The sequence below is a fragment of the Microplitis mediator genome, chromosome 10 (assembly GCF_029852145.1).
Source record: "Microplitis mediator isolate UGA2020A chromosome 10, iyMicMedi2.1, whole genome shotgun sequence".
NCBI classification, from domain to species: domain Eukaryota; kingdom Metazoa; phylum Arthropoda; class Insecta; order Hymenoptera; family Braconidae; genus Microplitis; species Microplitis mediator.
The window spans coordinates 11,655,652-11,669,284 of record NC_079978.1 but is presented as its reverse complement, the minus strand read 5'-3'; the positions used below and the strand labels follow the sequence as shown (position 1 = coordinate 11,669,284).

General features: G+C 34.9%; 1 protein-coding gene across 1 annotated transcript; it reads right to left on the bottom strand.

Moving 5' to 3' along the window:
• Positions 1 to 3,348: 3,348 nt before the first annotated feature.
• On the bottom strand, positions 3,349 to 5,388 carry LOC130676298 (uncharacterized). The gene has a single exon (XM_057482449.1). It carries the CDS (start codon positions 5,386 to 5,388, stop codon positions 3,349 to 3,351), a length of 2,040 nt encoding a protein of 679 aa, XP_057338432.1.
• Between the last annotated feature and the right edge of the window lie 8,245 nt (positions 5,389 to 13,633).

The window sequence follows — 13,633 nt, the reverse complement described above, 5'->3', positions numbered from 1 at the left end:
TGTTTGAAGTTTCCACGATTTTTCAGAAAAATCAGTTTTTATTCACTTTCAAGTCGGTATAACTCAAAAATTGATACTCATAGACCATTTCCGTAGAAAGAATCTCATAGCTTGACCAATTAGCTTTAATTTATGACCTTAAACTTCATGTTTTGACCATTTCTTCTAATAATTTGTTAGTCTTGAAAGTTTTGATGGAATCAAAATGTTTTAAAACCATGGTTTTCATTCCTTAAATCTTATTTATTCTTCATTCCTATCCAATTTCATCAGGTGTATTTTATTGTGAACAAGATAATTTGTAAATTTGCCAGCAATTTTATATTTTAAAAGTACTTCTTTCATTACTGATTATGTTCCAAACGTACGCCCTGTGATTATATCTCGTCTTGTTATACATTTTATTATGTATGTATGTTTTCTTTTCTCAGCACATGTTTATACACGGACATTAAGCAGACTTCAAATGTAATATTAATAACTCCGTCTATTGATATAACCACGCTTACTCAAAGCTAGTTTGCCAATTCGAGATGTTAGTAATACCTAATTAAATTTTTGTGGCAGACTTTTGTAATGTATGACATTCAGTGGCTATACCCTGATTAAACAAAATGATTAAAAATGATTTCACACGTTAAATGTCCATAAGAGACTGGATTAGAAATGATTTGAAGGATTAAAAAGTATTTAAAATGATTAAAAAACAAATCATTTTAAATCATTTTTAATCATTTTGTTTAATCAGGGTAGTCAGCAGCTAAAACTAGTAGATAACATACAGCTGGTAAAACAAAATACCTAATCGTTCCTATAGTGCCGTCATCAACGAATCAAAAAATATTTTTTGGTCACATGTGCGATAGCAAATAACCAAAACATATCGAAGTCAATCAACGAGCCGTCTTTTGACAAAATTTATTTTCATCTTTATTAATACACTCACTGACTTCTCTCTCATTTTTAACAAATACTCACAACAATCTTACCAAGTATATAATTGCGGATTATGACCTGTTATTTATAGGCACTAAATGTAGTACCTTCCAATATTTGACAAAAAAAAAACTAATCTATTTATCTAGTACAATCGAGTTTAAGACGCTCATGGGTTAGTACCTCACTTTCGGCTCGGGCACCAATCTCCACACTTCGCGTCTTAAACACGATCGCATGTGATAGATAAACTACTATAGTATTGCTCGTACATGTATATATGTATACATTAATATATGAGTATACCATCAATATTTAAATCGCGGATTAAGAATATCGAATTGAAAAATTGACTTCCAAAAATTGGTTCAACCCTAGTAAAAATGAACAAGAATCGCCTTCGTTTCAAACTAAGAGCGAGCTAGCGGAAAATCTGAGCAGTGCTGGAAATTTTCGAAAAATCTATCTTCCATTCTGGCTGCTAGATGACATTTTTTTGTTATGAAATAATAATTATAAATGACAAAAAATTATGAAAAGTATTAATGAAATCCAATTAAATCATTTATCAAAATAAATCATAATTTCCATGATGATTTCCCAAATTGATTAGTTACACATGGTTGGATTTGGAAACAATAAGAATAATTTCGTGACGGATTATATTTGAAACGTGTGTGTCATTGATCAGTAAGTTCTAAGTGTTAAATAAGTTTGAATTAATTTAACAGAATTTATTTTGTAGTCAAACTTTTGCAATAATTATTAGTCTGATTATGGTCATAGTATTAACATATAAAGACTTTAACCTTAGTTACTATTCGTGAGTCAATGTAATTATAAAAAAAGGCCATTTGGCAGCCGAAATGGAAGGTAGATTTTCGAATTGATCTGTATAAAAAGTTAAATACATACATATCTTGTGATACATGTTAGTGTATGGTCATGATATTGAATTAGGCTCGTTTTTTAAGAGTGAGGGTAAAAAAAGACAACGACTATTTTCGATAGAGAACTTCAGATAGTTGATTTGACAAAACATTATATAGGTAACCTACCAAACTAACCTTCACGTAAAAAAAGTATAGAAAATTTAATTAGTATGAAATCATAATTGTAATTGCTATTACGATGACAAGATCAGATATGATTATAGGACTACAGGTACGATTGAAACATCATAAATATTAAAAGAAATACTTTCAAAATATAAAATAGCTGTGAAATTTGCAGGTTATTTTGTTCACAATAAAATACTGTTGTAATAATAATTAAATAAAGACATGCCAGGACTGGTTGGTGGTTGGGATGTTTGAAAAATACGCATATTTAAAAATATAACAATATTTTTATTTGTCACAGCACAAAATATCACTGGGTTGCAAATTAAATAGTTTATTTAATTTATAAATACTGATAATTGTCTGAGCTCATGAATACGTGAATAATTGAATACAAATTATTGAGTTGAGCTCGAGTAAATAATGAATTAAAAATAATCAAGTTGAGTTTAATTGAACACTGAGTTGAATGCAAAAATGTCATGATAATAGGTAACATGATGTCAGAGGTTACTGAGCGAAGTGAACACATTAATTACTATTTTTAATAGCACTGAATACATAAATATTTTTGTTATTGAGTTTTAATAGTGATGATCACTTAATTGAATTGAATTTAATGAGCTCATGATAAATTACACTGATTTTAATTTATCTGTTGAACACGTGGTAGCATGATAGCAGAGGCTACTGAGCGAAACATAACTTTTAAATTAATTAAGAAATTGAGCATATTGATAATTAAATAAATAATAAAACTGAGTCTTTTTTTTTTTTTTTCTTTTTTTTTTTTTTTTTTTTTAAATTAATTGAGCACTGATAACAAGTAAATGTTTAATAAAGAATGCACCTGTTGCTTTCTTGATGATATAACCTCGTCAGGAACAGGTTGTAGAACACTGGATTTCTTGATGTTATTTATTAATTATTTTATGAGCTCTGGAGCTCGCGATTATAAAAATAATTATATTTTTATATAGAGTAATGAACTCTGAATGTAATTTATTGATTACTTTGAATTATTTACTCGAGATGAGCGCAATTTTAATAGATTATACAAAACACGTGGTGACACTTGAAATTGTATAAACGAATAGATAATGGCGTCGGTCTTCTTGCCACGAGGCAGGATAAATTCATGCGCATGCGTCGCACAGTGCAAGTCAAGTTCTCATAGATGGACACTAGGCCCCAGTAGGTGCTGCCTCTATTTGCCGGAAGTTCAACTACATTCAAATTTGAATGTAGTTGTGATTACGCAACATTCCGCCCGCCATCAGCAACAGAGTTGATGATTGATGAGTTCTTGAGTACTTGATCTTTTGATGAGCATGTCATTGAACCAGTGAAGTTATTCTTCGTCATCTTCTTGTGGTTCTGGTTCAATTGGTAGGAGTGCAAGCTTCGTGATTGGACGAGTGAGTGTTGAGTTCACTGTTTTGAGCGTAGCAACCCTGGTTAATCCATCTTTGCCAGGGTGGAGTGCGATAATACGAGCGAGAGGCCACCTGGTTGGTGGAAACCTTTCGTCGGTGAGTAATACAAGTGACCCAACTTGAATTTGATGAGTTGGACGTTGCCACTTGGTGATTGCCAGTTGTCTTTGAAGATAACTTGTAGACCAATGATTCCAGAACTGTTGAACACGTTGTTGTAGAAATTGCCATCTAGACAATCGAGAACTATTTGTATCGATGAGTGCTGGTTCAGGAATCATGTTGAGTGCTCGTCCAATTAAGAAGTGACCAGGAGTGAGTGCATCCATGTCTTCTGGATCTTCCGTGAGTGGCTCCAATGGTCTTGAATTCAATATAGCTTCAATTTGCGTCAGAAGAGTCGTAAATTCTTCAAACGTAAATGAAGACTCTCCCACTGATCGAGTAAGATGATGTTTGAGTGATTTGACAGCAGCTTTCCACTTTCCACCCATGTGTGGAGCTGCTGGTGGATTGAAATGCCAGGCAATACTGTTCACAGTGATGTGATCCAGTATTTCTCTTGACTCTTGAGTTCCTTGAGTGAACAGACGGTTGAGATCAGTTTCAGCGCCTTTGAACGTCGTTCCACAATCGCTGTAGAGTGCTGTGCAGATGCCTCGTCGGCTGATAAATCTGCGGAGTGCTGCGATGAACCCACTAGAGCTGTAGTCGCTGACTACCTCTAGATGTACTGCTGACGTAGAAAGGCAGACAAAAACACAAATCCAGCCTTTGTATGTTTTTGCTCCTCTGCGTCTCCAATTTTTGAGTGTTATTGGACCAGCATAGTCAACTCCAGTGTGAGTGAATGCAGATGATGGAGTGACTCGTGATACTGGTAGCTGACCCATGAGTTGTTGAGCTCTATCAGCACGATGTCGTGCGCATCTTATACATTTGAGTATAATTGAGCGTACTGGTTGTCTACCACCAATGATCCAGTACTTTTGTCGTATGAATGCAAGAGTAAGTTGAGTACCACTATGCATGGTACGCTGATGAGCATCAGAGATGATGAGTTTTGTGAGTGCCGCATTCCGTGGTAGAATAGCAGGATGCTTACTTTGGTCTTGATTTGGAGAATTTTCCAACCGTCCACCTACTCGAATGATGCCGTCGGTGTCAATGAATGCAACCAATCGAGCAAATGGATGACCATTAGGCCATGGTGCGTGTTTGGAGTGCATGTTGATCTCGTTTGAAAAATGAATGCGTTGAGTTTCTTTGATACAGAAGTTGAGTGCAGAAATTACTTCGTCAGAAGTAATTGGAGTCTTGAGTGATGAGTTTGGTGATTTCTTGATCATGTCACGAAGTCTAAAGCAGATTGCAGTAGCTCGTAACATGCGTAGGAGTGGTATTGGCCGTTCCATGATAGGCCAATTTGATTTCAGCGATGAATTCGATGAGAACAGGGCCAGTCCAGGCCGTTCTTCTGCTTGAGCTCCTGTATCATCGATTGATGGACATTTAGGCCAGGACGATGAACTCTTGAGCAACCATGGTGGGCCAGTCCACCATAGTTGATGATCACGGAGTTGAGTAGGAGTCAACCCTCGTGTTGCGCAGTCTGCTGGATTTTGTGTGCCCGGAATGAAATTCCAGTGGCAATCTGGAAGTAGATCTTGAATATGTGACACCCTATTCCGAACAAACTCCTTCCAGCGAGACGGATGAGATTTAATCCACGTGAGTGTAATTGTTGAGTCCGTCCACAAGTATATTGGCGATTGAGTGAGATTTAGAGTGCTCTGGCAGTGTTTTGTGAGTTTTGCCAACATGTGAGCTGCGGTGAGTTCTAACCTTGGTATCGTTAGTCGTTTTAACGGAGCTACCTTGGTTTTGGAGCAAAGCAGCGTAACTCTGACTCCATGAGCAGGTGTGTGGACTTTGATGAACACGGCAGCTGCCATTGCCAATTGAGAGGCGTCCGAGAATCCATGGATTTCGGTGGTTGAGCACGTGGATGAGTGGATCCATCTTGGAATTTTGATTTCAGAGATAAATTTGAGTTCATTTTTGAAGTTTCTCCATTTATTCCGTTGATTGGCTGCCGATGGAGTGTCCCAGCTGAGCTTTTCGAGCCAAAGCTCCTGCATGAATACCTTGGCTCGAATGATGAGTGGTGCGGAAAATCCAAGAGGATCAAAGATTTGAGCAATCTCTGATAAAATGATCCATTTTGTAAAATTTTGAGTTGAGCATGGTGGTGAGTACGTGCAATAAATTGATCTGAGTGTGAGGACCAGTACATGCCCAGAAGCTTGGTGCTGGAGTCTGAATCCTCGAATTCATGAGTCTTGATTGCTTCCACATGATTGATTTATTGTAATCTTGGGATGATTGCTTGCCCATTTAGCAAGAAGGAATCCGCCCGCCTTGCAGAGTGCTTTAATTTGTCAGCAACTTGTAATGAGTTCATCTAACACGTGTGCGATGATGACTAAGTCGTTTGATGCTTAGATGAGAGTTTGAGTGCGAATTGACATTTAGCTTTACCAGCATTGGATATACCGATACCAATGATCTGAATAGATGAGTGTGTGCGTTAGAGATTAAGTGAGTGCACCAAGGAATCTGAAACAAAAGATGATTCAGAACCTGGATCCAGCGATATACATACTGGATGAGTACTTAACTGATGATAAGGGCAAGTAGGCAAGTTGCGAGTGAAATTGCTGAGCGATGAGTACTAGTATGATGAATGCCGGACGTGTTTACAGACGAGTGCAGTAGATGAGTGCGTGGCTGGAGATGAGTCTGTAACAGCTGCAGCAGCATATGAAGCTGTTTTAGTGGATGAGCGCGGTGGTTTGGACGAAGACGCCTGTTCCACTCGTTCTTGAGCACGAGCACGACTGACCAAGAACTCAGTGAGTACTTTGAGGGTTGGGTATTCCGTGGAAGCACCCATTTTGTTTTCCCAGAGCTCCCGGTTGTGTGAGTCCAGTTTAGATATGATCAACTGCGTAAGCAGCGGATTCAAATCTGAGTTTAATTGTACCCCGAGTGCGTTGAGTGCGTTGATTACCTCTGAAACGGTGTTCAGAAGGTAATTGAGCTGCTCTGATGAGCGTGAAGTGAGCGCATGCATGTTAAGGAGCTTGTCCAGTTGAGCACCGATGAGTAGGCGAGGGTTGTCATATCTCTCCTTGAGCTGATTCCACGCAGGTACAAATTGGTCGTCGCACATTTGTACACTGGCGAGGCTGAGTGCGGCTTGTCCTTGCAGACAGCTCTTCAGGTACTGAAGACGTTGAACTGGAGCAAGTTCTTGAGCATTTATCACCATTGAGGTGAATGAGTCCCTGAATTCCGGCCAGTTCTCGTAACGCCCATCGAACTTGGGAATTGCGAGTGCTGGCAAATGAGTTGGAGCCCGGGTTGAGTGTATTACAGTTGGAGCAACAGCTGGAACTGGTATTGAGTTGATGAGTGCGATGAGTTTGCCCTTGGCGTTGATATACGACCTGTACACCAGGTCGTATACTCCGTCCTTGACATATGAGCTCTCCAAGAACTCCTTGGTGCAGGTGAGTGCTAGTGAGTCGTGAGTGAGGTTGAACTGGTGCCATTCACCCTCGAGTAACTCAAGTCGAGACTTGAGTTGAGCCAAGCCGTCGGAAACGGTGAGCATAGCAGCCAGAGATTCCCAGTCTGAGAAGACTCTAAGCCGTGAGTGCTGGCTGATAACTTTCAGCTCGAGTCCTGGGGAAATCGTCGATTTCCTGGGAGTGCGTTTGAGTTTCTGCCTAGACTGGTCTCCTTCGCCGTGGACCCCAGTCTCGGTGGCGCTTGAGTCGCTGAGGCCTTGATTGTCGACAATGTTGATCACTGGAAAGAGGTGTGGGTCCGTGGGGGTACCTTCAGGGACCTCTGAGTGCTCCTGGGCCTTTGGAAGACCCTTCTTCTTCTCTTCATCCCCCATAGTGAGCTCCTTGACCTGTTGATGGGGTTATATGAGTACAGCTGCCCAATGATGATGCTACCGACACAACCAACCAACCATCCGGCTCGAAGGACCATAAAATGTTGTAATAATAATTAAATAAAGACATGCCAGGACTGGTTGGTGGTTGGGATGTTTGAAAAATACGCATATTTAAAAATATAACAATATTTTTATTTGTCACAGCACAAAATATCACTGGGTTGCAAATTAAATAGTTTATTTAATTTATAAATACTGATAATTGTCTGAGCTCATGAATACGTGAATAATTGAATACAAATTATTGAGTTGAGCTCGAGTAAATAATGAATTAAAAATAATCAAGTTGAGTTTAATTGAACACTGAGTTGAATGCAAAAATGTCATGATAATAGGTAACATGATGTCAGAGGTTACTGAGCGAAGTGAACACATTAATTACTATTTTTAATAGCACTGAATACATAAATATTTTTGTTATTGAGTTTTAATAGTGATGATCACTTAATTGAATTGAATTTAATGAGCTCATGATAAATTACACTGATTTTAATTTATCTGTTGAACACGTGGTAGCATGATAGCAGAGGCTACTGAGCGAAACATAACTTTTAAATTAATTAAGAAATTGAGCATATTGATAATTAAATAAATAATAAAACTGAGTCTTTTTTTTTTTTTTTTCTTTTTTTTTTTTTTTTTTTTAAATTAATTGAGCACTGATAACAAGTAAATGTTTAATAAAGAATGCACCTGTTGCTTTCTTGATGATATAACCTCGTCAGGAACAGGTTGTAGAACACTGGATTTCTTGATGTTATTTATTAATTATTTTATGAGCTCTGGAGCTCGCGATTATAAAAATAATTATATTTTTATATAGAGTAATGAACTCTGAATGTAATTTATTGATTACTTTGAATTATTTACTCGAGATGAGCGCAATTTTAATAGATTATACAAAACACGTGGTGACACTTGAAATTGTATAAACGAATAGATAATGGCGTCGGTCTTCTTGCCACGAGGCAGGATAAATTCATGCGCATGCGTCGCACAGTGCAAGTCAAGTTCTCATAGATGGACACTAGGCCCCAGTAGGTGCTGCCTCTATTTGCCGGAAGTTCAACTACATTCAAATTTGAATGTAGTTGTGATTACGCAACAAATACAACTGACAAAATTGTATTATAATGGAAAATACATAAGTTATGTAAAATAAAAACCATATTTTCAACATTTTTTTATTTTATTAAAACTTTCAAGGCTATCAAATTATTAGAAAAAATAGTAAAAATATAAAGTTTAAGACCATAAATTAAAGCTTATTAGTCAAGCTTTAAAATACTTTTTACAGAAATTATCTATGAGTTTCAGTTTTAAACTTATATTAACTTTAAAAGTGAATGAAAACTGTTTTTTTCGAAAAATCGTGAACATTTTAAACATCCATAACTTCAAAACTATTCGAACGATTCAGCCCATCTTTAAACTTGATCAAGATAATCGCCTATAGAATAAGTGTGAAAAATTTCATTAAGATCTGATAAGAATTGTAGGCGTAATCGTGTCTTCAAAACTGCGTTATATCCCATATATATATAAATTTTTTAACAGATGGTATTTTCGAACTCTACCTAACTAATTATGATAGCTTGTGACAAAATTCCTTGAAAAATCGACCATGAGGACAAATACAACCCTAGCAGATCTGATTTACCGTAAATTTACGGTAATTTTACCGTAAATCTACCGTAGAATACCGTAAAATTCGAGTAGATTTACCGTAAATTACGGTAAACTCACCGTTAATGACGGTAAATCCATCAAAATTTACGAAAAATCGGTACTTTACAGTGGATTGCCGTAAATTATGGCGGGTATACCGTAAATTTACCGTCGAATACGATAAATCTACTGTAAAAAATCGGGTGGATTACCAAATGACCGTCATTTACGGTGGATTACCGTATTTCCGTATTTTACAGTAAATCCACCGTAATTTACGGTAAATCGGTATTTTACGGTGGATTACCGTAATTTACGGTGGGTTTACCGTAATTTGGGTCCGTTAGGGATAGTTAGATTTAAAAAAATCTACCTGAAAATAAGGAATACAATCTAATTTATCGTATTTTTTTATTACAACATTTGTCATAATGTCATTGTATAATTATTATTTATTTTAACTTTAAGTTTCTGATAAACTGATAACCAATTTATTGAAATTAATTGATTTATTCTCTTGTTCCTACTTCCTACCCTGGGAAAAAATTCAGATCTGGCTAAATATAATTAGATATCAGCATATAAGATCATATAAGAATCATATACGATCATTAGGGTGTTTCATATTCAAGCGATATTTTTTTTTTCTGTCCTATCTGAAAAACTAACAATTTATAGTACAAAAAAAATATTCCCACTTGAATAAAAATTTTAAGTCAATTAGGGCTTAGCGCATCAAAAAATTCGATTTCCCATTTAAGTAACATGGGATAAAATTTTTTTTTTAGTTTTGAATTTTTTACCTCGGCAATGGCTTATTGTACGAATAAGCCCAGCGTACATTTTTGTAGGGAATTTAATGCTCTACAAAAAAGTCTGTTATCATTTTTTGATAAATCCATCTGTTCAAAAGTTATTGGAGCTCGAAGCCAAGTTAGAAAGAGTTAATTTCGAGATCTTTTTACTTTTTCGGCGAAACTATCGGACTTATCATAAAATGTCTTAGAATCTTTTTTGTAAACAATTTTATTTCCTACAAATTATTCCTGATAAATTTTTTCCAAATTCTGCATTGTTTTGTAGTTATTTCTATTTTAATGCCAAGCCTCTAGAAAAATAGTGTTCTGATCGATCTTAAGAGCTTGACATTAAAATGGATATATCTAGAAAACAATGCAGAATTGAAAAAAAACTTTTTCGAAATAATTTGTAGGGAATAAAATCGTGTACAAAAAAGATTTTATGACATTTTATGATGTCTGATAGTTTCGCCGAAAAAGTAAAAAGATCTCGAAATTTACTTTAACTTGACTTCGAGGTCCAATAACTTTTGAACAGATGGATTTATCAAGAAATAATAAGAGACTTTTTTTATAAAACGTTAAATTCCCTACAAAAATGTATGCTGAGCTTATTCGTACAATAAACCATCGCCGGGGCTAAAATTCTAAACAAAAAAAAATTTGTTTCCCATGTTATTTAAATGGGAAATCGAATTTTTCGATGCGCTAAGCCCCTAATTGACTTAAAATTTTTTTTCAAGCGGGAATTTTTTTTTGTTCTATAAATTGTTAGTTTTTTAGGTAGGACAGAAAAAAAATATCGCTTAAATATGAAACATCCTAATGATCATATATATTTATATATGAGTCATACATGTTCATATGTGACCATATATAAAGGCTAAGAAATTTCTTCTAACTTATACACAAATCATATAAGATAAAATATGGTCATGTATGATCATATATGATACAACATAATGTATTTTTACTCGATATTCAGTCAATACAAGATCATATATGGACATATATGAGCATATATGAAGATACATAAAAAGTTTTCAACCGATTTACAATTCATATAAGATTATATACGGTCATGTATGATCATATATGAATGACCATAAAAAAATTTTACGTGATGTTCAACTCGTGTAAGATCAGATATGGTCAGGAATGAACATATATGATAATACATATCTAATCATATATGATCATATCTAGTCATATATGATCAGACATGGCCAATTTTCATATATGATCATATATGAATGCTCATAAATGATCATATTTGGTCAGACATGAACTTTTCTTCCCGGGACGATTGAATTATCAATTCATTTTTAACCCATCAAACTTATTTAAACAATTATCTAATAGGTAAAAATTGCGGTCTATTCATACTGAATGATAATTACTTGAATTTAAAATTGATATCAAATAAGTTCATTGTGCATGAGTGTCATCGGTTGAAATTCGTGAATTTCTACGCAGTCTCATTTCAATCAATCACTACTGGGGTGTCTAGTCATAAATCGTCATTCTGATGATTGACTGCAGAGTGCGTGTTTCTGTACATTCAATTGCTGGAGTATGTTTCAATTCAAATAAAACATCGCGGTATCCCTCCATTTGTAAAGTTAATCATAATCAAGTGTATATATATATATATATATATATATATATATATATAAAAGTTTTAAATTCGTCTTTAAACTGTTGAACACAAAATATAAAATTTCTTTTATCAGATATAGTATATTACACACCTAGGGAAGTAAAGTAAGAAATGTCTCAGATCACATGTAATTGTTGGCCGAGGCGAAGCCGAGGTCAACAAACATGTGATCTGAGGCTTTCTTATTTACTTCCCGAGGAGTGTATACTATTTTTCTCCTCGACGGAGGCGGAAAGTGGCAACTTCGTTTTGCACAGCGGGACGAAAGTTGACGCTTTCCGCCCGGAGGTGAGAAAATGCATTTTTCGCCACAATACTGGAAGATGAATATATTTACTTTGAATATACTATTAATCTTACTATATAATAAATTTAATGTATGAAAAATGCTTGGTCTAATGTAGTATTGTGAGTGATTAATAATTAATAATGTGACATTTACTGAGTTAGCCTTAAAGTTTTTAAGATAGCAGAATTATCACAACAACGATCTAAGATTTGCATGTTTTTTTCTATCAGAATAAAGTTTTCATTAATTTTTTTCAATAATTATAGTTTGAATATAAGTTTTTTGAAATTACATATTTATGTCTTCAAATATCTATTATTATATGTTTTATTGAAAAAAATGAACATAAAATTATACGGCAACGTAACGAAGACATCACATTCATAGAACCAAGAATATTCAGTGACGTAGAACGTAAGTAACCTATATGTCACATATGACGCACAATTTCACACTCATTTATCTAATATTTTGGCCTAACATTATGATCGAAAATGAAATATTAATGTGACGTCCGTATTATGTTGGTAATGTAGCGATGACGTAATTTGATTAATATATTTACGCAACATAAAAGTCATAAAAAAATAAAAATTTCACATTAAGGATATGTAATAGTAATCTTCCAGGTGCATCATTTCAAAGTAAATTGTACATATCACTTTCATGCACTGTAGATTGTAATAATTGTTAGATTGAAAAACAACAGACAAGAAAGGAAAAGCAAAATATTTTTTGAACTGCAAGATTCCAGTTTTTTTTCATTAATTTTTTTTATCATTGAATTATCTCCTTTTTGTCGATCATCTCATATGGGCAGATGCTAGATAAAATAGTATCCATTGGACTGCTTGCTTTGAATATGCATTCGATTGGGGGATAAAAGGTTTTTCAAATGTATCTGCGGAGAAACGATTTGCGCGCTCATAAGTAAGTATCTTAGTAATAGATTACAGAACTACATAATATTGAGCAGTGACTGTGTTCTTATGTCAGATACTTGTACGGACCTCAGGGAACTCTAGCTTCTGGGTCAGATAAATTCATTAAATAGATAAATAACTAAAAATACTTCATTAATTTTTTGGTCTGCTCATAATTAACTTTTTTATGTATCTATTAAAATTGTTTACGGATGGGTGTGTGTATGTGTGTGTAGTTGGGGATGAGAGGGAGATTAGATTAGATTAGATAGTTTGTTTAATGATTTTAATGTTGACCAAAAATTCATTAGGTACATAGTAGTATATAATTATAAACAGTGTAAATAGTATAAGCAATTAAACACTTTAGCATATATTGCAAGTTAAGTAATATATAAGTCAACTAAGTAATACGGAAGATAATATAATATTATTATTAATAATTTTATATTGTCTCAGTCAAAAAACACATATTAGATTGTAAGCAAGTAGTATAGGGCATAACTGGGGAGACATGTCTGGCCCCCACTCCTGGGTTTGATGAGGAGATTTTCTCGAGGGGGAAGGCTAAGGGAGACAGGGATCTGGTGATGTCACAGGGAATTCCCTCTGTCGGTGTGGAGAGCGGCTGCACGTGTGGAGGTGTGCAAATATTTAAGTGATCTTTTATGGCATGCAGGTGTTGAGGTGATAAAATATTTAAATGAGGAAAATAGGAGTTTATGGCATGCAGGTGGGGAAATTAATTCTAATGGGAGTATAATTTAAATAAAAACAGATTTTTATTTTTTTTTTATTTAACATTTTCTTCACACGCACCCGCATAC

What these genes read in the sequence shown, in the direction of transcription:
- LOC130676298 (XM_057482449.1), bottom strand. Translation starts at nt 5,388, where the DNA reads ATGGCAGCTGCCGTGTTCATCAAAGTCCACACACCTGCTCATGGAGTC.